This window comes from Mobula birostris, chromosome 11, assembly GCF_030028105.1.
Source record: "Mobula birostris isolate sMobBir1 chromosome 11, sMobBir1.hap1, whole genome shotgun sequence".
NCBI lineage: Eukaryota > Metazoa > Chordata > Chondrichthyes > Myliobatiformes > Myliobatidae > Mobula > Mobula birostris.
Window position 1 is genome coordinate 7,485,150 of NC_092380.1, and position 24,702 is coordinate 7,509,851.

Below are 24,702 nucleotides of genomic sequence, written 5' to 3' on the forward strand. Positions count from 1 at the left end.
ATTTACTTATTTATTTATTGAGATACTGCACAGAACAGGCCCTTCCGGCCCTTCGAGATGTACTGTCCAGCAATCCCCCGACTTAACCCTAGCCTAATCGCAGGACAATTTACAATGACCAATTAACCTACCCACCGGTACGTCTTTAGACTGTGGGAGGAAACCCACACGGACACAGGGAGAACATACAAACTCCTTACAGGCAGTGGCGGGAATTGAACCCGGGCCACCTTTGCTGTAAAGTGTTGTGCTGCTGTGCCACAGAACCTCGGAACCTACTGATCTCCGGGAACTTGCACGCACGCCAATCCCTAGCGCTTACAGAGAATGGTGTGAGAAACAGAGAAAAAAAATCCAGAGAGCGTCAGTTCTGAGGGTGAAAACACCTTGTTACTGAGAGAGGTCAGGGGAGAATGACCAGACTGGTTCAAGTCGACAGGAAGGCAACAGTAACTCGAATAAACTTGAGTTACAACAGAAATGTGTAGAAGAGCATCTCTGAATGCACAACACATCAAACCTTGAACTGGACGGGCTACAGCAGCAGAAAACTACACCAGGCTCCACTCCTGTACCTAACATAGAGACTGCTGAGCATATAACATCAGATTATTCTTTCTCCACTCCCACTGAAGGACTCAATAACGAACCCAGAGAAATCAGTGCAATTGTTGAGGAAATGTTTATTCATGTTTATTTTAATAATCCAGTGATTGAGATTTACAAGCGCAGATTGGGATACCATATAGACACACACACACATACATACACACACACACACACGCGCGCGCGCTCACACATCCACATGCAGTTGGACATGTTATATGGGTTACTGTTTAAATCCTTCTCTCAAGGGGAGCACTGCAGACTTAGAGAAATGACTCTGAGTTGCTCATTGAGGGAGGGAGGTGTCACTGCAGGTAGGAAATCACGGCAACTACAGATTTATCAGTCAGCTGTAACAATAAGGGGTCTCATACATAGAGCCAGGTGTGACAGAGTGTCTTATAATCACGGCATGAATATTTTTGTCAGAGCGATGTGCTTCCTGTAAACCCACTCTTTCCCCACTGATGAAACTCCTTGCCAACAATAAACAGAGTTTGCATTTTCGTTAATTTTGCTTTAAGAGTGGTGTGTGTGCCTTCCGCTGGGGAGCTGACCAGAGTAAGTGTGGGGATTGGTGTCTGGAGCCAGAGCTTGCAGCCTCAAGCTGAAGAGGGTCAACCGCAGGGTAAAGAGGGTGTTGTGTGCAGTTCCAGTCGCCATACTATAGGAGGGACGCGATCCTACTGGAGAGGGTTTTAAATTTTGAAAAGTAGGATTAATGTAGAATTGGGGGTAAAAGGGGTGGTTGATAGTGTTGACCTGATGGGCCAAAGGGCTAGTAAGTTGTCAACACGTTACGCTGGTGCCAGAAACACTGTCACACTTGTGGGCTGCTCCCAGCACGTCTTCAGAATGGGTTGGCCGTTGAATGAAGCCACGTGTTTCACTGTATCTTTCGGCTTTGGTGTACATGTGACAGGTAAAGCTCGTCTTCAGATCTTCACATCCTTTGGAAGGCCTCCTGCCTACTGTACCCTCTGTGGGTAGACTGGGGGGGAGGAGGAGGCTTGGGGGTGGGGGGGGGGGTGACCTGATAGAAGTATAGGAAACGATGAATGGTAGATGGTATGAACAGTTACGTGTGGTGGGGTTGTCTCGGAGGACTTCGAGTGGTAGGAGGTTTGGAGAGGATCTGAAAGGAAATGGTTCACACAGGGAGTGACTGGGCTCAAGAACTCACCATCGGGAGAGGAGGCGGCGGCAGAGACTTTCCCAACATTGAACAAGAAACACCTAGACCAGGGGATCCTAACCTGGGGTCCACGGTCCCCTCGGTTAATGGTAAGCCTCCATGGCGTAGAACGGGTTGGGAATCACCTGATCTTGCCGAACATTTAACCGCCCAGGTATAGAAGTTTATGGACCCCCTTCACCTATCACCTTCCAGCTTCGCACATCACCCCTCCCCCTCCCCCACCTTTGCCCTCACCCGGTTTCACCTTTCACCCTCACCTGGTCTCACCTTTCACCCTCACCTGGTCTCACCTTTCACCCTCAAGCTTGGACACCTCTCTCTTCCCCACCTTCTCATTCTGTCTTCTTCCCCCTTCCCTTCCCGTTCTGGTGAAAGGTGTTGGCCTGAAATGTTGACTGTTTATTCCCCTCCACAGATGCTGCCTGACCTGCTGAGTTCCTCCAGACTTTTGCACATGCTGCTCAAGATTTCCGGCACCTGCAGAATCTTTAGTGTCCGGTACAATTGGGGACGCTGGTCGGCATGTCTGAGGGGCCTGTTTCTGCCCTGTAGGAGTGTATGATAGAGACTGCTGAATCTTTGTGATTCTCCACAGACACGGACTGCGGAGACTTGATCACCGAGTGCATTTAAGTTTTTTTTTACGTTTACAGAAAACGATGGAGATGGAACTAGAGGAAGACCGCGGTGCTGAAAGTGATCAGCCACAATCTTGTTGAATTGGTGCAGCAGGAGTGAGGGGCCGAATGGCCTGGTCCTGCTTCTCTTTCTTATGACCAATCGCACTTGCCTGTGGGGAGTCACTGGTCAACGGCTTAACAGAGTGGCGGTGGATGGATGAGGAAAGATTCGGCGCAGATGGAGACCAAAATAAGAGATGTTTGCGAATACGTGGACAAAAGTGAAAGATTTTGCTAAAGGCATAGAGTCATCCTTTGACCCATCTAGTGCATGCCAATCATGTCTTCTGCCTACTTCCATCTCCCTGCACCTGGACATAGCCCTCATGTACCTATCCAAGCTTCTCTTGGATTGAACCCGCCTGTACCACTTCTGCTGGCAGCTTGTTCCGCATTTCCATCACCCTCTGAGTGAAGAAGTTCCCCCTCAGCTTCCCTTTAAACATTTCACCTTTCACCCTTAACCCATGACCTTTAGTTCTAGTCTCACCCAACCTCAGCGGAAAAAGCCTGCTTGCATTTATTCTGAGTGAAGAAGTTCCCCCTCAGGTTCCCATTAAATACCTTTCACCCTTAACCTATGACCTCTAGTTCTAGTTCTACCTACACTGAGGGGAAAAAAGCTTGCTTGCGTTCACTCAATCTATACCCCTTGTAATTTTGTATACTTCTATAAGATCACCCCTTACTCTCCAGTGCTTCAGTGAATAAAGTCCTAACCTATTCAACTTTCCCTGGATTTCAGGGGTAATGTTTTGACTCAATTGGTTTTGGAGACTGAAAGTCCCTTGAGATCTTTTTTTAAAATAATTGATCTCTCGCGTGAAAAATCAAATGGTTATAATAATTCAAGCCTTGATTACGACTGGGAATTTGATATTGACACCAGGGAGTAAGAGAGGATGTGGTGGAATGGAGCCTTTACAGTAATGGTCTGAGAAATTGTGTTGTAGGGGGACGTGGTTGCTTCCGATGCCTTATCTCTCCCGGGATTTTGAATCTCTGGCGACGTTACAGGAGTGCTGTAGTTCCTCCAGAAGCGAGTGGAATTCAGACATCACACACCTGGGAAGTTTCAACAGTGGGTCTTATCTGTGAAGAAGAGAGATGAGGCATAAATCATCAGGGATATGTGCATCCGCGGTAGGAGCTGGAGTAGGCCACTCGGCCCTTCAGGGAGGAGGTACAGGAGCCTGAAGACACACACTCAATGTTTTAGAAACATCTTCTACCCCTTTGCCATCAGATTTCAATGAAACCATGAACACAATCTCACTATTTTTCCTCTCTCTTTTTGTTCTACTTAATTTAATTTTAAAACTGAATTTAAATATATATCTATTTATTATTGTAATTTATAGTATTTTATGTATTGCATTTTTAATGTATCTAATGTATTTTTGATGAAGGTCCCTGCGTTCGAATGGTCTCTCTCTTTCTCCCTCAATGCCGTCAGCGAATTGCGCTGGAGTCCTGAGTCTTGGGCAAGGTTTAATCGATGCAGTTTGTGGATCGGACTCTGTAGTTCACGTTACGATTTGTTTCTGGTTTCCGGTCACTCCCTTTTTTTCCTGCGTTGCCACTTTTTTGGGCAATTTTGATCAGGGTGGCCTGCAAATAACGAACGACAGAGGTCTAGAATGAACTGAACTGAGCTGAACAGAATATGTCTGGACTCTTTCGATTCTGTGTTTCTCTGACTCTGTGGTCTTGCCATTTGTGCAGTTCGCTTTTTTTTCAACGTGGTCAGGGTGGGGTGGGGGGTTGGTAGATGTTTTTCTTTGAACGGGTTCCATGGTGTTTGTTTCGTGGCTGTCTGTGGGAAGACAAATCTCAGGAATGTGTACAGACTTTGATAATAAATGTACTATAAATCCTTCAAGTCTTTTTTTATATTATAGTATTCTAATAACTTTTTAATATTATAGTATTTTTTACATATTGCACCTGCTGCCATAAAACAGCAAATTTCATGACATATGTCAGTTATAATAAACCTGATTCTGATTCTGACTCTGGTTAATTGGACCTCGGCAAATCTGACTCTATGTTCAGTTCTCCATTTTTGCCCTTGTGACCATTTGCCCTTGCTCATCCAAAATATCCGCTTTAAATATATTCACTATTTCCACCGCCCCTTGCGGAAGTTGACTTGAAAACTCACAACGCCCTGGGAGGCTAAAATAACTTCCACCTCACTTTAATTGCCCCCTCCTTCTTATTTTTAGACAGTAAACGCTTAGTTGCAGATTATCACAAAGAGGAAGTGCCCTCTCCATATTTACTCTGGCGTGTAGGGTGCCTGTGGTCTGTGTTCAGTAAACACACACTGAATGTGACCGCCTCCCCAACCCCATATCCCATAGCCAAGAAAAAAAACCCGTTTTTATTGGGACTGCTTTGTCAAGCACCTCCGTTCCATCCCTCACAAGTGGGACTTTCCGGGGCCAAACATCTTAATTCCAATCCCATTCCTGTTCTGACTTCAGTCCATGGCCTCCTCTTGCACCAGGAGGAGGCCACCCTCAGGGTGGAGGAGCAACAACTTATATTCCGTCTGGGTAGCCTACAACCCAATGGCATGAGTATCAATTTCTCCTTCTGGTAAACAAATTACCCCCCCCCCCCACCTCTATTACCTCTTCTCACCTGCTTATTATTTCCCCCCGTAGCCCCTCGGCCTTGCCTTTCTCCTGTGGTCCACTCTCCTCTCCTATCAGATTCTTTTTCTCTCCAGCCCCTGACCTTTCCCACCCACCTGGCTTCACCTTTCACCTTTCAGCTAGCCTCTTTCCTCTCCCCCCACATCTTCCCCCCCCTTTCTTCTCAGTCCTGAAGGAAGGTCTCGGCCTATTCACTGCCTGAATATGTGTGTTGTTGCTATGGTAATGGGCTGCTGGATCTCTGATGGCGGTGTTGTCGAACACAGAGGTAGAGCGTATGATATTCAGAGATTGATGCACAGAGGACAAGATGGAACAATGCAGCACAGTACAGGCCCTTTGGCCCATAACATTAACCTAACTCAAGATCAATTTAACCCCTTATACTTACTGGCCATTACGCCACAGTAATTTAGGGCAGCAATGAATGTCCTTTAAGGATTCTTCATTGCTTTTTCTGTCACAATTTTGTTTGACCAGTCAGGGTTGTTAGTCCTGAGCTGACCTCAGAGGTCCTGAGTGGACCGCTCTCAGTCTGGCCTCTACCCTTTGACCTGTTTGGCATGGGTGACCCTACCAAGAGCCAAAGCACAAAGCTCAGACTTCAGCCAGCATAGCCATTGAGGCACGCAATCCTCCAAACCTTAAGATGAGTCTCTGGTCCTTCGGGTTCCCTCGCAGCTAGGCCTCCGTTTTTATTCCATCCACGCACCCATCTAGACTCTCTTAAATGTCCCTAAAGTATCTGCCTCTACCACCACCCCGGCCACGTATTCCACGCACTCACCACCCTCTGTGTAAAAAACCTAACTCTGACATCCCCTCTATACTTTCCTCCAATCACCTTAAAATTATGTCCCCCCCCCCCATATTAGCCATTTCCACCCTGGGGAAAAGTCCTTGGCTGACCATGTGATCTATGCATCTTATCATCCTTCACAGGTCTAATATGGGGGTGGCGCGGTAATGAAGCGGTTAGCGTATCGCTATCACAGGTCAGGCAGCACCTATGGAGGGGAATAAACAGTTGAGGTTACGGGCTGAGGCCGTTCATCAAGAATATTTAAGGGGGAACTTGAGGGCGAGCTTCTTCACTCAGAGCAAATGCAAGCAAGCTTTTTTCCCCACTGAGGTAGGGTGAGCCCAGAACTAAAGGTCATAGGTTAAGGGTGAAAGGTGAAAGGGGAACCCGAGGAGGGTTTAGAATGAGCTGCCAGTGGAGGTAGTGGATGCGGGTTTGATTTCAACTGAGATTTGGATAGGTATATGGATGGGAGAGGTATGGGAGGGCTGTGGTCTATTTGCGGGTTGATGGGACGAGGTAGAATAACACTTTGGCACAAACTAGTTGGGCCATTTTCTGTGCTGTAGTGTTCTATGACTCTATAACAACTCCAGGAAGTTATGATACAGATGTTACAACCCTGAAGCCACCTGAATGTTTCAATTTCAAATTCACAATACAGATATTGGAACCCAGATGTTGCAAAGTATAACTTGCAGTCCAGAAGTGACGATGACAATAACTGATAACCCTACCTGCTTGATGTTATGACAAAGATACTACAATGCAGATGCTTACATTAAGTTGGTACATCTTAAAGCTTACAATCCAGATGTGCTGCCTCAGATCTGGAGTAACAATTATTTCGTTCTCCTTTACCCTTGTGTACAGGAAATGACATTAAATAATCTTGAATATTAATCCTTGGATCACAGACCTGATTGTTATTTTATGAAATTTACTTCCTTTGGTTCCATTTCTTCTATTTGTTCCTTTGTCAATTATCCCCTGTAACCCTCCCTGTGATTCCCCAGAAATTCTCCCAATCTTATCTTTTCCTGCAACTTTCCTAAGGGATAGAACACAGAACACACAACAGTGGAACACTAGGAACAGGCCTATCAGCCCATGAAATCTCTGCTGAAGTAGAACTATATCTCCTCTGCCTGCACGTGGTCCATATCCTTCCAATCCCTGAGCATCCACGTGTCTATCTAAACACCACCATCACGTCTGTCTCGGGCACCAGCCTTGTAGTGCCTTCCAGGCACTCACCACTCTCTGTGTAATGAATCTTCACCCAGCACATCTCCTTCAAACTTTCCCCCTTTCACCCTGGGGTAAAGATTCTGACTGCCTACCCCCGCTGCCTCTCATAATATTAGAAACTTCTATCAGCATCTGCTGCTCTAAAGAAAACAACCCAAGTTTGTCTCAACTCTCCTTCTATCCTCAAATTCAAGACCATCCTGGTATCCCAACATCTTGGGGTGGCGGAGTTGAGATGCAGGTCACCCCTGCTTAGCTCTATGATCAGGGTCACGTGAAGTCATGGGAGCAGGTGGTGGATGGTCGTTGGTGCACATCACAAGTCCTGGTTATGACTCCAGGCAGACAATCTCTGAAGAGTATTGATAATGGCTGGGGTCACCCATCTTGTAAAGATACTGCCCAGGAGAAGACAATGGCAAACCACTTCTGTTAAAAAATTTGCCAAGGACAATCATGGTCATGAAAAGACCACGATCGCCCACGTCATACGATAACGATGACATCATATGACAGGGCACATAACGATGATGATGGTGACTATGAATGAAGTTACAATATAGTCCTGACAAAGGGTCTCGGCCTGAAACGTCGACTGCACCTCTTCCTAGAGATGCTGCCTGGCCTGCTGCGTTCACCAGCAACTTTTATGTGTGTTGCTTGAATTTCTAGCATCTGCAGAATTCCTATTGTTTACAATATAGCTATTGGGATCCAGATGTTTCAAGCTCTCACATTCTACTAAGCAGATGTTACAACCTCAACAATGAGACTTGAAAGACAATCCAGATCTCATCATCCAGATCTTAAGACCTGTATATGAGACAATCTTGTAATGCAGATGTTAACCCAGGTGTGTAAACTGCAAACCTCCAGGAGGGCCTCACCTTGTCATGGCTTGGAGGCTTGTGCGCCTCAATGACCTGGAGAGCCATGTTGGTTGGAGTCAGGGCTCTATGCTTTGGTAGGGTCATCCATCCCAAACAGGTCAAAGGGTAGAGGTCCAGATTCGGGGGTTCAGCTCAGGGCTAACAACCCTGACTGGTAAAGCAAAACTGTTTCACGACCACGAAGAATCCTTCTATATCTGAGTGTGATGGTATTCCTGAGTCTCCATCCCGGACATGCATGACTGACAGTAGTGAATACCGAGCTACGGACACGATGAAGGAAGCTCTGAACACCGCCAGAAATGGAGGACATTCACCGCTGCCCGAAACGCCAGTGGCGTAACGGGCGGCAGGTAAGTCAGTAACCTGCAAAGTGTGATCCTGACGTCGGCCGGCTCTACCTGTGCAGGACAGCGGAGTTCCTACATTGGAACGCCGCGACGCTTCCTCCCAAACGCTTTCGCCCCGACGTCGGTGGGAATGAAGCTCCTGCTGCCCATTGCCCCGGAGCGGCTGAGGAAGTTGGCCAGGCGGATGGTCACGCACGTTGCCGTGTTACAGGAACGCTTCTGCTTGTGGAGCGGGAGGAGCCTGCAGCAGATATTGGGGAGAGGAGCGCGGGGGTTAAAAAGGTCTGAAATGGGGGGGCGCGGGGTGAGACGATCAGGGCAGTGGCGGGACAGGGAGAGGGGATGCAGCCTGATAGATGGACTGTAAAGGGGGGAGAGAGAGAGAGAGAGAGACACACACACAAAAGCACAAAGTGAGAAAAAAATTATAACCAAAAATGGTGGCACGGGTTCTCAGAAGCGACAGAGAGAACGAGAGCGAAAGAGGGAGGCGGGGTAGAGAAGGAGAAGAAAAACATGGCAGAGGAGAGGAAGAAAAAGAGCAGGGGAGAAGGAGAGAGAGGAGAGGAAGGGGAGAGAAAAAGGGAGTGAGAAAGGGAGAGAAAGAGGAGGAGAGAGAGAAAGGGGAGAGAGAGAGTGAAAGTGAGAGAGAAGGATCAGGGATGTGACAGGCAGGCAGATAGTTGAACCGGCGGTCGAACACTATGGCAAAGAGACACACATAGGCAGAGAAATATTGTCAGCGTTGCAGACAGAGAAACGTTAGGGCAGAGAGACACAGAGAGGGAGAAAGAACACAGAGATGAAAGTCAGGAAGAACCAGGCAGGCAGAAAGAGAAAACAGTCACTAAAACAAGAGTCAAGGAGAGAGGGGACACAGGTGAGCAGCCAGGGAGAGAGGGGACACAGGTGAGCAGCCAGGGGGAGAGGGGACACAGGTGAGCAGTCAGGGGGAGAGGGGACACAGGTGAGCAGTCAGGGGGAGAGGGGACACAGGTGAGCACTCGGGGAGAGGGGGCACAGGTGAGCACTCAGGGGGAGGGGGGACACAGGTGAGCACTCAGGGGGAGGGGGGACACAGGTGAGCACTCAGGGGGAGGGGGGACACAGGTGAGCACTCAGGGGGAGGGGGACACAGGTGAGCACTCAGGGGGAGGGGGGACACAGGTGAGCACTCAGGGGGAGAGGGGGCACAGGTGAGCAGCCAGGGAGAGAGGGGACACAGGTGAGCAGTCAGGGAGAGAGGGGACACAGGTGAGCAGTCAGGGAGAGAGCAAGGCAAATGGAAAAATGGCGACGTGACTGAAGGAGCCGGATAAGCAAAGGAAGAGAGGGGTGAAAGGCAGGAGTGCAGACAAACAGAAGGAGAGGGAGATGTTGATAGATGGGAGATACCGTCTCAGTCTCTGGTTATGATGATCCTGCACGTAGCCTGCCACAGGCTGGGGCAGCTGCCTCTGCGTCAGTCCTGGTAAATAACGTCCGTCCACACGGCGAATGAGAACCTTCCCCAGGTTTGGGCTGCCCGGGGATCTGAAACACATTGAAGGGTTGATTGTCACTTGCTCTGGTGTAAAAATCAAAGCATTCAACCACGTCAGGGGCTGTCGGTATGTTTTTATTTTATTAATTGAGATACAGAGTGGAATTGGTCTTTCACACTGCCCAGCGAACCCAATGACCCTGATTTAACCGCACAACCCCAATTAACCCTAACCTAACCACGGGACAATTCACAATGACCAATTAATCTGCCCGGCACAACTTCGGAGGAATCCAGAGCTTCCGGGGGAAAACCCACGCATCTCACGGGGGGGATGTACAGAGACGCTGGGAGCTGCACCGTCGTCACGGTAACCGCTGTGCTACAGCGGTACCCCTCCCCGGTCCTTTCTGATGCCATCCCTCCGTTCTGAGGGAACACTGCACTGACAGAGACATGGTGGGCAGAAGTCTCGACAAGGGGGTAGACATTGCGACAGAGTCACAGGGAGAGGATTGATGAAGCTAGAGAGACAGAGAGGGAGAGGGAGAGATGAACAGATAAAGAGATGCACAGAGGGAGAAATGGACAGGGAGAGAGAGATGAACAGACAGAAAGAAAAGGAGAGAGAGATAGACAGAGATATAGACAAAGAGAGAGATGAACAGAGAGATGAACAGAGAGAGCAATGGACAGAGAGAGAGAGATGAACAGCCAGAGAGAAAAAGGGAGAGAGATGGAGAGAGAGAGATGGACAGAGGGAGAGAGAGATGAACAGACAGAGAGAAAGAGTGAGAAAGATGGACAGAGAGATACGAAGAGCAGGGAGGTGGATGGATACACAGACTGTCAGTGGACAGAATAGTCAGGAAATATGTACTGATCCAAATGTCTCTCAAATGTGGATGTTCTACCAGCCTCAACAACATCTTGTTTCAAACATACAAGTCATTTAAAGTGATGGCTGTTAGTCCTTGATTACCTCACAGCGTCAAAGCTTACGGGGAGAAGGCAGGAGAATGGGTTTGAGAAGGGGACTATATCAGCCTTGGTGGAACAGAATTGATGGGCCAAGTGGCCAGATTCTGCTCGAATGTCCTGTGGTATTATGGACACTTCCACAGTTGGAGCCTGGGGGGCTGGAGCCTGGAGGTAAAGGACTGTATATATCTGTGGACGAGTGGGCGGGCGGCAGGAACGGGACTTGCCTTCGCGACTGTTATTTGTTCCTTTTCGCGTTCCGTGTCGTTCTGCTGAGCATTGTGGGTATGGTGGTGCCGGAATGTGTGGCAACACTTGTGGGCTGCCTCCGCACGCCCTCAGGTGTGTTGGTTGTTAATACGAACAATACATTTCACTGTATGTTTCCATGTACATCTGACCAAAGGGAATAACTTCATTTCCCCATCATTGAAACGTTCCCACAACCTATGGATTCACTTTCTAGGATTCTTCACTTAAAAAAATTAGAATTTATTTAAATCTTACATCCATCCCAGAACATGAGGAAGTTAAAACCTTTGTGTTATGACTCCCTACAGACATGTGAATTTAAAAGTCTAATGACAATAGACAATAGACAATAGGTGCAGGAGTAGGCCATTCAGCCCTTTGAGCCAGCACCACCATTCACTGTGATCATGGCTGATCATCCCCTATCAGTATCCAGTTCCTGCCTTCTCCCCATATCCCTCGACTCTGCTATCTTTAAGAGCTCTATCGAACTTTTTCTTGAAAGAATCCAGAGAATTGGCCTCCACTGCCTTCTGAGGCAGAGCATTCCACAGAACCACAACCCTCTGTGTGAAAAAGTTTTTCCTCAACTCCGTTCTAAATTGTCTACACCTTATTCTTAAACTGTGGCCTCTGGTTCTGGACTCCCCCAACATCAGGAACATGTTTCCTGCCTCTAGCGTGTCCAATCCCTTAATAATCTTATATGTTTCAATCAGATCCCCTCTCATCCTTCTAAATTCCAGTGTATACAACCCCAGTCGCTCCAATCTTTCAATATATGATATTCCCGCCATCCCGGGAATTAACTTCGTGAACCTACGCTGCACTCCCTCAATAGCAAGAATGTCCTTCCTCAAATTTGGAGACTCCAGGTGTGGTCTCACCAGGGCCCTTTACAACTGCAGAAGGACTTCTTTGCTCCTATACTCAGCTCCCCTTGTTATGAAGTCCAACATGCCAATAGCTTTCTTCACTGCCTGCTGTACCTACATGTTTACTTTCAGTTACTGATGAACAAGGACACCTAGATCTCGTAGTACTTACCCTTTTCCTAACTTGACACCATTCAGATAGTAATCTGCCTTCCTGTTCTTCCCACCAAAGTGGATAACCTCACATTTATCCACATTAAACTGCATCTGCCATGCACCTGCCCACTCACCCAACCTGTCCAAGTCACCCTGCATTCTCATAACATCCTCCTCACATTTCACACTGCCACCCAGCTTTGTGTCATCGGCAAATTTGCTAATGTTACTTTTAATCCCTTCATCTAAATCATTAATGTATATTATAAATAGTTGCGGTCCCAGCACCGAGCCTTGCGGTACCCCACTAGTCACTGCCTGCCATTCTGAAAAGGACCCATTAATCCCTACTCTTTGTTTCCTGTCTGCCAACCAATTTTCTATCCATGTCAGTACCCTACCTCCAATACCATGTACCCTAATTTTGCCCACTAATCTCCTATGTGGGACCTTATCGAAAGTTTTCTGAAAGTCCAGGTACACTACATCCACTGGCTTTCCCATGTCCATTTTCATAGTTACATTGTAGAAAGCTTGTAGAAAGAAGCTGTCCCATAGCCTGTTGGTCCTGGCTTTAATACTGCAGTACCATCTTTATCTCATGTTCTCAATATTTATTGCTTAGTTTATTATTATTATTATTTCTTTCTTTATCTATTTGCACAGTTTGTTGTCTTTTGCCCACTGGTTGAATGCCCTAGTTGGTGCAGTTTCCATTGATTCTCTCACAGTTATATTTCTATAGATTTATTGAGAATGCCCTCAAGAAAATGAATCGCAGGGTGACATATATGCACTTTGATAATAAATTTACTTTGAACTTTGAACTTGAATCTTGAATCTTAATTATTGATCAGAGACCGACTTGCAAGGAGAGAAAGAAACGGGGATGGAGATACCAGAGAGGGCAGATGCTGGAGTCTGAGTAGCAAGCTATCTACTGGAGGAACCCAACAGGTCAAGTAGTGTCTGTGGGAGGAAATGAATTGTCGTTGTTGCAAGAGAGTGAGAAATAGACAGAAAAAGAGAGGTGGCAGAGCAGAGACAGAGAAGCAGACAAGTGTTAGATCAGTGATATGGTATTTTGGTATGAACATAGAATTCTCCAACTTCCAGTAATTCCCTCCCCCTCCCTTCCCCTATCCCTATTTCACTCTGCCCCCTCCCCCAGCTGCCTATCACCTCCCTCATCGTTCCACCTCCTTCTACTACCCATTGTGCTTTCCCCTGTAACCAATTTCCCCTGGGATCAATAAAATATGACTATGAATACTATGACTACTATTTCCTGCCCATCCCATCCCTGCTTCCCCTCCCCCACCCCTTTATCTTTCCCCTTACTGGTTTTTCACCTGGAACCTACCAGCCTTCTCCTTCCCACCCTCCCCCCACCTTCTTTATAGGGCCTCTGCCCCCTCCCTCCACAGTCCTGACAAAGGGTTCCGGCCCGAAACGTTGACTGATCGTTTCCACGGATGCTGCCCAACCTGCTGAGTTCCTCCAGCGTGTTGTGAGTGTTGCTTTGACCCCAGCATCTGCGGAGTATTTTGTGTAGGAGATACCTTAAATGGTCACCGAGCATGTCACTCTATACTGCCCTGAGATTCATTTTCTTGTGGGCATTTACAGGAAAATAAAGAAATACAATAGAATTTATGAAAAACTATACACGAAAGAAGACTGACAAATAATCAATGTGCAAAATAAGACAAATTATGCAAATAAATAAGGAAATAATACTGAGAACATGAGTTGTCAGGTCCTTGAAAGTGAGTCTATAGGTTGTGGGATCAGTTCAGTGTTGAGGTGAGTGAGGTTATTCACTCTGGTTCAGGAGCCTGATGGTTGAGGGGTAATAACTGACCCTTAACCTGGTGGCGTGGGACCTAAGGCTCCTGTACCTCCTTCCCGATGGCAGCAGCGAGAAGAGAGCACGGCCCGGACGGTGACGATCTGTGATCATGGCGGCTGCTTTCTCGTGGCAGCGCTCCTTGTAAATGTGCTCCGTGGTGGTGGGGGGAGGGGACCTTGCCTGTGATGGGCTGGGCTGTGTCCACGCTCTCTTATCACGACGTCTGCTGGCAATATCTGGACCCAAGCGCGGGGGAAGGACAGACTCCGATGAAGAGACGGCTGCAAGAATTTATTTGAAAAAATTCCAAAATAACACCGGCAGCTCGGCCGAGCAACACCGCGAGAAGCAACATTCTTAAAACTAGGACCCCGCGATCAGCGCAAATTGGACTTCCGCTTAAATAATACAAATAACATGGAATTCCTAAGCCTATAAATATGAACTTAACAAGCTTAAACATAAAGCACAAGGAGACCACATAACAAAATGCGGGTCGCTCGAGAAAAACTCAAGGAATTTTAGGCGAATAAACGATTCTCATTAAACAATAATTAACCAATTCAGGAGTTCCAAAAGCCTTGGCGCCCGTGCCTCTCCGGCGCCCCACACAGGCCAAAAGAGCTCATTACACCTGCAGACATGTCCATCCCTGGGCATTGGCGTTTCCATACCAGGCTGTGGTGCAGCCAGTTGGAAGACACTCCACTGTGCACCTATAGAAGCTGGCCAAAGTTTCAAGTGACATGCAGAAACTTTGCAAGCTTCTAAGAAAATGTATGTACTCTGGAGGAAAAGCAAACAAGTCAGTGGAGGTACTCAGTGGGTCAGGTAGCATGCGGGGAGGTTGATGTTTTGGGTCGTGTCCTGACGCAGGGTCTCAATCTGAAACATCAGCAGCAGCTGCGTAACAGAGGACTCTCTGATCCACGGGCTGTTCCCAGGGACGCACACGGAGACCAACATCCGGTGCTGCTGGCAGATCATCAGCTCGGTGAAAGACGCTCTTTGGTCGGCCCGAAACTTGATGATCTGCCAGCACATGGAGATGTCCGTGGGAGAATGCTGCTGACTGGCACATTCTCGGCTGCAGGAGTACGTGCTGAGGGACGCACTGAAACTCGGTGCAGCCACCGCAAGGGCCCGGTGGGGAAGGACCACAGTATAGGTTTCTCCACCCGTGGGAGTGGGAGGGATCGGGTGGTGGGGAGTATACCCCTCAACAACTATGTGGTAAGGTAAACAACTACAGTGCCACGTGGCTGGCCATAAGTACAAATATGTACTGACTATAAGGGGAACGTATGTAAAGGATGGGAAGTTATTGAATGGTTTATTGTATATAATTATATTTTTGAATAAAGTATATTTTCAAATTTAAAAAAATCATCCACCCCAAATTCTGCTTGACCCACAGATCCACTCCTGCCTTTTTTTTTTGGCATCAGTAGCCCGATCATCTGGTCATTATCACATCAGTTGTGGGAACATAGTGTGTGAGCGACCCAGTTACCACACTTCCTACGTTAAAATAGCACTCCAGTTTCATAGTTACCTCATTTGCTCTGAAGTTCTTTGGGACTTCCCGAAATTGTGAACTGTGTCTTAAATACCGTCCAGCATAACAAAATTCAACCTTCCCCTCCAACAATGTCTCAATATACATCAGCCAGGGCGTTATTAGGCAAGCAAAACGATTCAGATTTCTGTTCTGCACAGCTTAGGTGGAGCAGGAAGAGGAATTGGTGGGGGAGGAGGGAAGAATCTTTGGGTTTTCACCTCCGTAAACACAAAAGATGCTGGAAATATCGAGAAACACGCATAAAATGGTGGAGGAACTCGGCTGGTCGGGCAGCATCTAAGGAGGGGAATAAGCAGTTGACGTTCTGGGCTGAGTCCTGATGGGAAGACTCAACCTAAAATGCTGAGTTTATCCCCCCACACAGAGCAAAAGATAAACTAAAAGAATGGGGCAACACACACAGAAAGCTGGAGGAACTCAGCAGGCCAGGCAGCATCTAGGGAGAAAAAGCACAGTCGACATTTTGGGCCGAATCCTTTTGGCAGGACGCTAAAAGATCGGCTGTATTTGTCACATGTACATCAACACATTGAAAGGTATAGAGAAATGCGTCATTTGCATCAAATCAAAAAGCTAGGATGGTGCTGGGAGCGGCCCGTAAATGGCGCCATGTTTCCAGTGCCAACAAAGCTTACCCACAACTCACTAACCCTAACTGTACGTCATTGGGCTGTGGGAGGAGATCAGATCTCCCTGAGGAAATCCACACTGTCATGGGGAGTGCGTAGAGATTCCTTACAGGCAGCGGTGGGAATCGAACCCCGGTCTGTGATTGCTGTGCCTCTGGTAATATTGGCTAGACTCGGTTGAGAGGCACGTAGTGGTCCAATAACCCCTGCCAACTGTCAGGTAATTAAATGTCAGCACGGCTGAGCTCAACGGAAGCTCGGCGGACCCAAGTGATTTGCTATCCTTTAGCGTGACACCTCCTAACCTCTGACCCTACACCCGAGAGGCCTGAAGCAGAATGAGGAGAGAACCTTTGCCCTGTCCACCACAGGTCCTGGTGGCTACCTGCTTCATTTTGACTTCCCACTCCCATTCTGACCTGTCTTGTCGAAGGCTTCCTCTACTGCCACGATGAGGCCAAACTCAGGGTGGAGGAGCAACATCTTGTATTCCGTCTGGGTAGCCTCCAACCTGATGGCATGAACATCGATATCTCCAACGTTCCATAATTTCCCCATTCGAGTGACGCTGTCACCCCTTCCCTCCTCCTCACCTGCCCGTCACCTTCCTCTGCTTCCTCTCCTCCTTCCCCTTCTCCCAAAGTCCACTGTCTTCTCCTATCAGATTCCTTCTTCTTTAGTCCTTTACTTCTTCCACCTATCCCCTTCCAGTTTCTTACTTCATCACCACCAGCCCTACCTTTCCCCTCATCTGGTCTCTCACCTATCTCCTGCCTGCTTGAACTCCCTTCCCCACTCCCCACCTTCTTCCCCCTCTCCTTTCCAGTGCCGAGAAAGGTCTCAGCCCAAAATAATGACTGTTTTTTTCCCTCCATAGATGCCGCCTGACCAGCTGAGTTCCTCCAATACTTTGTGTGTGTCTCACAAAGGTTCTGTTCCCACAATGAAGAACGACGACCTTTGCCTCTTTTTCACAGTCACCTCAGACTTCAGCTACCTGGAGATCACTCAGCCCTGCAGTTATAGCCAATCATTCTTTACACAAGGAGATGAGCCCTTCAGCCCATCTAGCCTGTACTGGCCACTAGCTACCGATCAGGGTCAGGAATTGAGGGGGTTGTGGGAGTGAGGGTGGGGAGAGAAACACAGAGACGGAGGATAACTCACCTGAGGGAGTAATGGTCTGAATCCATTGCCGCCACCATCGCGCACGCCAGGATCAGCGAGAGGGGGAGTCGCATCGTCAGCATCGTTCGCTGAAAATAGTGAGAGAGAGCGTCACACACAAAATGCTGGAGGAACCCAGCAGGTTGGGCAGCAGCCATGGAAATGAATGAACGGTCACTGTTTCAGGCCGAGACCCTCCTTCAGGACTGAGAAGGAAGGGGGAAGATGCTGGAATGAAAAGGTGCGGGGGTGGGGGGTGAAGAAGGAGGCTGGCTAGGAGGTGATAGGTGAAGCTAGGTGGATGGAAAAGGTAAAGGGTTGGAGAAGGAGGAATCTGCTAGGACAGGAGAAAAAGGGAGGGAGGAGGGGACCCAGGGGAGGTGATAGACAGGTGAGGAGAAGAGGTGAGGAGTGGGGAATAGAAGAAGAAGGAAACAATTACTGGAAGGAGAAATCAATGTTCATGCCATTGGGTTGGAGGCTACCCAGATGGGATATGAGGGGTTTCTCCTGCACCCTCAGAGTGGCTTCATCGAGGCAGAGGAGGAGGCCAGGAACTGACATGTTACAACGGGAACAGGGATAGGAATTAAAACGTTTGGCCACTGGGAAATACCACTTTTGGTGGCTGGAGCGGAGGTGCTCGACAAAGTGGTCACCCAATAAACTTCGGGTCCCACACGTGTAGAGGAGGCCGGAAACAAATTGGAGGACGTAAAAGAGAGCACATCACTACCTCGTGCCTTTTACCCAGGAGCTAACAGAGAGACCTGCCCCTTGGCAAAGACTCCCAAATCAAACAAACCAATAAAATGGAAATTCGAGACTCCTGGTCAATATTAGAATTACAATCAGGTTTATTATCACTGACATATTGTACACCATTAAATTTGTTGTTCTGTGGCAGCAGTACGGTGCAAGACAGAAAGAATTCGTGCAAAAGAGGAATAGCAAGGAGGTGGTCATAGACCTTTCAGAAATCTGATGGCAGAGAGGTAGAATCTGTTAGAACATAAACAGTACAGGCTGTTCAGCCCACAATGTTATGCCAGCCCTTTAACCTACTCCAAGATCAATCTAAGCCTTCTCTCCGTTTTTCTTTCATCTCTGTGCCAGTCTAAGAGGCTCTTAAATGCCTACCTTCTTTTTGTGGCTTCTCCTCCCTTTCCTTCAAGTCCTGCTGAAGGGTCTTGTCCCAAAACGAGGACTGTTTATTCCTCTCCGTAGACGCTGCCTGACCTGCTGAGTTCCTCCAGCATTTTGTGTCTGGATTTCCAGCATCTGCAGGATCTCTTGTTTTCTTAAGTGTCCATATGTTGTATCTGCTCCACCACCATCCCTGGCAGTGCATTCCATGTGCCCACCACTCTCTGCATAACAAAACCTACCTCTGACATTCCCCGCATTATTATTTCCCTCCAATCACCTTAAATTATATTTTTTTTTACTGAGATACCGTGTGGAATGGGCCCCTCCAGCTCTTCTAGCAGCACCCTCCAGCCTAACCCTAGCCTAATCAGGGACAATTTACAATGACCAATTAACCTACCACAGTCTTTGAATTGTGGGAGGAAACCAGAGCACCAGGAGGAAACCCACGCAGTCTTGGGGAGAATGTACAAACTCCTTACAGACAGCGAGGGGAATGCCCCCTTGTCTCAGACATTTTCAGCCTGGGAGAAAGCCGCTTGATCTTCCTCTTGAGCTATTGATCCTAAAGCTGTTCCTGAAATGCTGAGTGTGGGTCTTTAGGTTCTTTTGCCTCTTCCCTGATGGTAGTAAGGGAGAAGACCCATGTTCCTAGGAAATCTCAGGCCAGCCAGCCAATAACATAGAGCATAGAAGAGTACAGCACAGAAACAGGCCCTTTGGCCCACAATGTTGTGCTGACCCAACTAAAAAGCAAATCCAAAACACCCAAACTCTAATCCCTCTACCTACACAATGTCCATATCCCTCCATCTTCTTCACATACATATACCTATCTAAATATCTCTTGAAAACTTCCGACGTATTTGCCTCTACCACCACACCAGGCAGCACATTCCAGGCATCCACCACTCTCTGAGTAAAAGATGTCCCCCTCACATCCCCTTTGAACCTAACCCCTCTAACCTTCAATGCATGCCCTCTGGTATTAGACATTTCAACTCTGGGAAACAGATACTCTCTGTCTACTCTACCTATGTCGCTCATAATCTTGTAAACCTCTATCAGATCTCCCGTCAGCCTCCGACACTCCAGAGAAAACAACCCTCGTTTATCCAGCCTCTCGTGATAGCACATGATTAGAAAGGCTGGCTCTGTTATAGGAGTCAAACTGGACCCACTGGAGGCTGTGATAGGACAAGGGACCCTACGGAAAATCCCGGCAATTCTGGACAATGTTTCTCACCCTCTGCATGCCACCTTGGCTGAACAGAGGAGACATTTTTAGCAATAGACTGAGACAACTGTGCTGTTCCAAAGAGCGATATATGAGATCATTCTTACCCTCAGACATTAGGCTCTATAATGAGTCGACAAATAGCCGGGGAAGTGATGACCCCCCCTCCTGTTAGGCTGTTTGAGGTAACATTTTTTATTCTTTCTTACTTCACTCTCTAATATTTGTAATGCTACTGCGACACTGTAATTTCCTTTGGGATCAATAAGGTATCCATCTGTGCCCTCTAAACCAGGCAGCGTCCTGGTAAACCTCTTCTGCACCCTCACCAAAGCCTCAACATCCTTCCTAACACCCTGGGGTCCCTGTGCGGATAAGGAATTCAGCCAGGAGTGGAGCTGGAAAGATTCACGAGGGTGTTACTGGGAGTGGATGGCTTGAGTTATAAGAGGAGTCTTGATATGCTGTGATTTTTTTTCCCCTGGAGCGAAGGGTGATGTCTATACCTCACAGAGGTCTGTAAAACCTCAGGGGATGTAGATTAGGCAGGTGGTCACAGTCTTTTTCCCAGGTTAGCGAAGTCTAAAGCAAGAGGGAATAGGTTTAAGGTGAAAGGGGGAAGATTTCAAAAGGGATATAGAGGGGCAACGTTTTCAGAGATGGTGGTAATATAGATGGAACAAGTTGCTGGGGAAGTAGTAGGGTCAGGTAAGGTTTGATGCTGATTTTTCCTGTGGGGGAGTGGGTGGGGGTTTGGGGTTTGTGAGTATTGTTTCTTTTCTTTTTCATGTTGGGAAGGGGTTGTTTTTTTTTCCAACAACTTCCAAGGTCTTTCAGTATTTCGTGGCTATCTGGAGAAGACAAATATCAGAGTTGTATTGTACATGCATACTTTGACAATAAAATGAACCTTTGAAGCTTTGAATTACGATGTTTAAATGAGATTCAGATGGATATGTGCCTCCAAGAGGACCACAACCTTGTTGTTGGGTTTGGAGACTTGTGTGCCTCAATGACCTGGAGAGCTATGCTGGCTGGAGTCATGGGCTTTCGTGCTTTGGCTCTTGGTAGGGTCACCCATGTCAGATAGGTCAGAGGGTAAAGGCTAGAGTAAGAGTGGTCCACTGGGTCCCCCAGGTTCGGGGGCTCAGCTCAGGGCTAACAGCCCTGACTGGTCAAACAAACTGTTACGGAAACAGCAATGAGGAATCCTTCTACATCTGAGTGCGACGGTATTCCTGACCCGGGATCTGCATGACTGACTGTAGTGAAAACCGAGAGGAAGCTTCTGACACAATGAAGGAAGCTCTGAACACTGCCAGACTCAGATGACCTTTATTGCTGCCCTGAACGCCAGCGGCGTAGCAGACAGTAAGCTAAGATGGGTTCGTGGATCAGGGAGGTTTAGAGCAGGGGTTCCCAACCACTTTTGAAGCCATGGACCAATGCCATTAAAGCAAGGGGTCCATGGACATCAGGTTGGGAACCCCTGGTTTAGGAGATCATGGGCTGAACGCAGACAAATGGGACTAACGTAGAGGTAGACAACGTGGTCGGCATTGGTGAGTTGGAGCGAAGGGCCTGCGCAACGCCATGAGGGTGGGGGTGGGGAGGGGGAGCAGCAGGCGAACAGTCTGAAGACAATGCAGTCATTGTGTCTACGGCAGCTGAGGGGCAGGGCGTAAGGGAAAGGCAAGAGATTCTGCAGATGCTGGAAATCTTCAGTAGCGCACATAACATGCCAGGGGAACTCAGCAGGTCCGGCAGCATCCATGGAAATGAATAAACAGTCAAAAGTTTTGGGCTGAGACCCTTTGTCAGGGACCTTTTCTCTTTCTCTCTCTCTTGCCTTTCTCCCCGTGTGCCTCCATGTCGCTCCCTCTCTCTCTCTCTCTCTCTATCTCCGTCTCTCTGTCTTTGTGTCTCTCTCTCTCACTCTATCTCTTTATCTCTCTTTCTCTTTCTCACACAAATTCTGTCTTTCTCTCTTTCTCTGTCTCTCTCTCTCCCTCTGTTTCTCTCTGTCGCTCTCTTTCTGTGTCTCTTTTCTCTCCCAGTCTCTCTGTTTCTCTGTATGTCTCTTTCTCTCACATTCTGCCTGCCTCTCTTTCTGTGTCTCTGTGTCCCTTTTCTCTCTCAGTCTCTCTCTCTCTCTCTCTCTATTCCTCTTTCTCTCTCACACATTCTATCTCACCATTTCTGTCTCACTCACTCACCATTGACAGGATGGGAAGTATGAGTTAGGAAGTGCACTCCTTACCTGTCTGTGTCCCTCTAGGGGCTCGAAGGCTTGTATTTCTCAGTGAGCTGGGAGTCTCTGTTCCCTGAGCTGTAGCCCAGGCTCTTTTATAGACCTGGGACAGGGGAAGGGAGGCTGCAGGTGTCTGTAAGGTAGGATGCAGCCAATCGCCTTGCAGGACTGCCGGGCTGTTTCTTTGTTCCCTGCTCTCCAGCGACGGGGATGATCTGGCATTTGATTCTCCACACCCTGCTAAGGTGGGCTGTTTGTGCTGGAGCCAGACTGCCTCTCCTCCGCTTCCTCCCACACACAGCGAAGTTTTCAACTGAGACAAGCCCCATACGTTTCCCGAGCACCGCTCATCTCTGTCTCATGGCCAGTGAAGCCCACTGTTTTCAAAAAGGTTGCACAGGGGGTTTGGAGGGAGGGCGTGCAGGGGTGGCAGCTGGTCGGTGCACAGCAAGATCCCACAAATGCCAGTGCGAAAATCTGTTCTTCGGTTGACGCTGGTCGAGACATAACAGGAGCGTGGTACACTGCGAGGCGAGGATGCCTCTAGTCTGGTAGAAGACGCAGACAATGCCAGATGGTGTGCGAAGCGATGTTCTCTGCCAAGGACAGTAAGAGACAAGGCTGACCAAACATCGCAGCTCAAAATAGAGTTCAACAGCAGAGGGGGCTTCAGGGAACATTTGCACAGATCTTTGAAAGTGGTAGAGAGCGATTAGTAAAGTACATGGTATCTTAACATTCATAGACTGATGCACAGATTACAACATAGAACTTAAAACAGTAGGCACAGTCCAGACCCTTTGGCCCACTATGCTATGCTAGCACTTTAACCTACTCCAAAATTAACCTAACCCTTCCCTTCTACATAGCCCTTCATTTTTCTATCAGCCAACTGCCTATCAATAAGGCTCTTAAATGTTCCTAATGTAACTGCCTCTACCACCACCCCTGGCAATGAATTCCTCGTGCCCACCACTCTCTCTGTAAAACCCTACCTCTGGCATCCCACCCACACTTTCTTCCAAACACCTTAATGTTATGCGCCCTTGTGTTAGCCACTTCCTCCCGGGGGGAAAAAGAGGTCTCTGGTTGTCCACATGATCTATGCCTCTTATCATCTGGTACAACTCTATCAAGTCATTTCCTATCCTCCCTCTCGCCAAAGAAAAAAGCCCTAGCTCGCTCAACTGACCCTCATAAGGCATCCATTAGTCTTGCGAGACCATGGATCTGCGCCTGGAAAGTCTTCACTCTCCAGGGCGCAGGCCTGGGCAAGGTTGTATGGAAGACCAGCAGTTGCCCATGCTGCAAGTCTCCCCTCTCCACGCTACCAATGTTGTCCAAGGGAAGGGCATTAGGACCCATACAGCTTGGCACCAGTGTCGTCACAGCAATGTGTGATTAAGTGCCTTGCTCAAGGACACAATACGCTGCCTCGGCTGGGGCTCGAACTCACGACCTTCAGGTTGCTAGTCCAACGCCTTAACCACTTGGCCACGTGCCCACTGACCCTCATAAGACATGCTCTTTAATCCAGGCAGCATCCTGGTAAACCTCCTCTGCACCCTCTCCAAAACTTCCACATCCTTCCTATAATGAAGCGACCAGAACTGAATGCAATACTCCAAGTGTGGACTAATTAGAGTTTTATAAAGCTTCAACTTTACCCTGTGGCTCTTGAACCTCCGACTAATGAAGGCCAACACACCATATGCCTTCTCAACCACCCTATCAGGGAAAATGGCTTGAGAGTGCTCAGTAAGGACAGACTGGAGAACTTGTCTACTGAGGTGTTACGGGTGGAACTGAGAAATAAGAATGGTATGATCACATTAATGGGGCTAAATTATGGACCACCCAACAGTCTGAGGGATTTAGAGGAACAATTTTCAGAGAGATTGCAGACTATTGCAAGAAACATAAGGTTATTATAGTAGGTGATTTTAACTTTACATATATTGACTGGGACTCCTATACTGTAAAAGGACTAGATGGGATAGAGTTTATCAAAGGTGCTCAGGAAAGTTTCCCTCATCAGTGCGTAGAAGTCCGAATGAGAGAGTGTGTGGTACTTGATCTGCTATTAGGGAATGAGACAGGGCAGGTGACAGAAGTTTGTGTAGGGGAACACTTTGCATCCAGTGATCACAATGCCATTAGTTTCAAAGTAAATATGGAAAAAAAAATAGGTCTGGTCTGCAGGCTGACATTCTAAATTGGAGAAAGGCCAATTTTGATGGTATCAAAAATGATCTGGCAAGTGTGGATTGGGACAGGCTGTTTTTTGGCAAAAGTGTACTTGGTAAATCGGGTCCTTCAAAAGTGAACTTTGAGAGTACAAAGCTTGTATGTGCCCGTCAAAATAAAAGGTAAAGATAACGGGCGACGGGAACCTTAGTTTTCAAGAGACTTTGAGGCCCTGGTTAAGGGAAAAAAAGGTGTATAACAGGTACAGGCAGGTAGGAACAAATGAGGTGCTTATGGAGTATAAGAAATGCAAGAGAACACTTAAGAAAGAAATCAGGAAGGCTAAAAAAAGACAGGAGGTTGCCCTAGCAGACAGGGTGAAGGAGAACCCTAAGGGATTCTACAGATACTGTACGTCAAGAGCATAAGGATTGCAAAGGACAAAACTGGTCCTCTGGAAG

At 47.8% G+C, this 24,702-nt stretch overlaps 1 protein-coding gene across 2 annotated transcripts; it reads right to left on the minus strand.

Annotated features, from left to right (window-relative positions):
* Nucleotides 1-2,051: 2,051 nt before the first annotated feature.
* Nucleotides 2,052-22,141, minus strand: LOC140205394 (calcitonin gene-related peptide 1-like). 2 transcript variants are annotated; one of them, XR_011887829.1, is made up of 5 exons: nucleotides 22,064-22,141; nucleotides 17,418-17,506; nucleotides 9,836-9,973; nucleotides 8,088-8,681; nucleotides 2,052-3,576 (listed from the first exon to the last, which is right to left on the minus strand). XR_011887829.1 is itself a non-coding variant. In XM_072272985.1 (5 exons), exons 2-4 carry the CDS (start codon nucleotides 17,498-17,500, stop codon nucleotides 8,513-8,515), a joined length of 390 nt encoding a protein of 129 aa, XP_072129086.1. In that variant the 5' UTR covers nucleotides 17,501-17,506; nucleotides 22,064-22,141; the 3' UTR covers nucleotides 2,052-3,576; nucleotides 8,492-8,512. The 2 variants fall into 2 exon arrangements, 1 of the variants encoding a protein (XP_072129086.1); XM_072272985.1 differs by having other exon boundaries at nucleotides 8,492-8,681.
* Between the last annotated feature and the right edge of the window lie 2,561 nt (nucleotides 22,142-24,702).

Excerpts from the sequence above, each read along its gene's own strand:
- LOC140205394 (XM_072272985.1), bottom strand. The coding sequence starts at position 17,500 with ATGCTGACGATGCGACTCCCCCTCTCGCTGATCCTGGCGTGCGCGATG. Across the intron at positions 9,974-17,417 it reads TCAGACCATTACTCCCTCAG|ATCCCCGGGCAGCCCAAACC; the intron begins GTGAGTTATCCT and ends AATGTGTTTCAG. Across the intron at positions 8,682-9,835 it reads CATAACCAGAGACTGAGACG|GCTCCTCCCGCTCCACAAGC; the intron begins GTATCTCCCATC and ends TATCTGCTGCAG.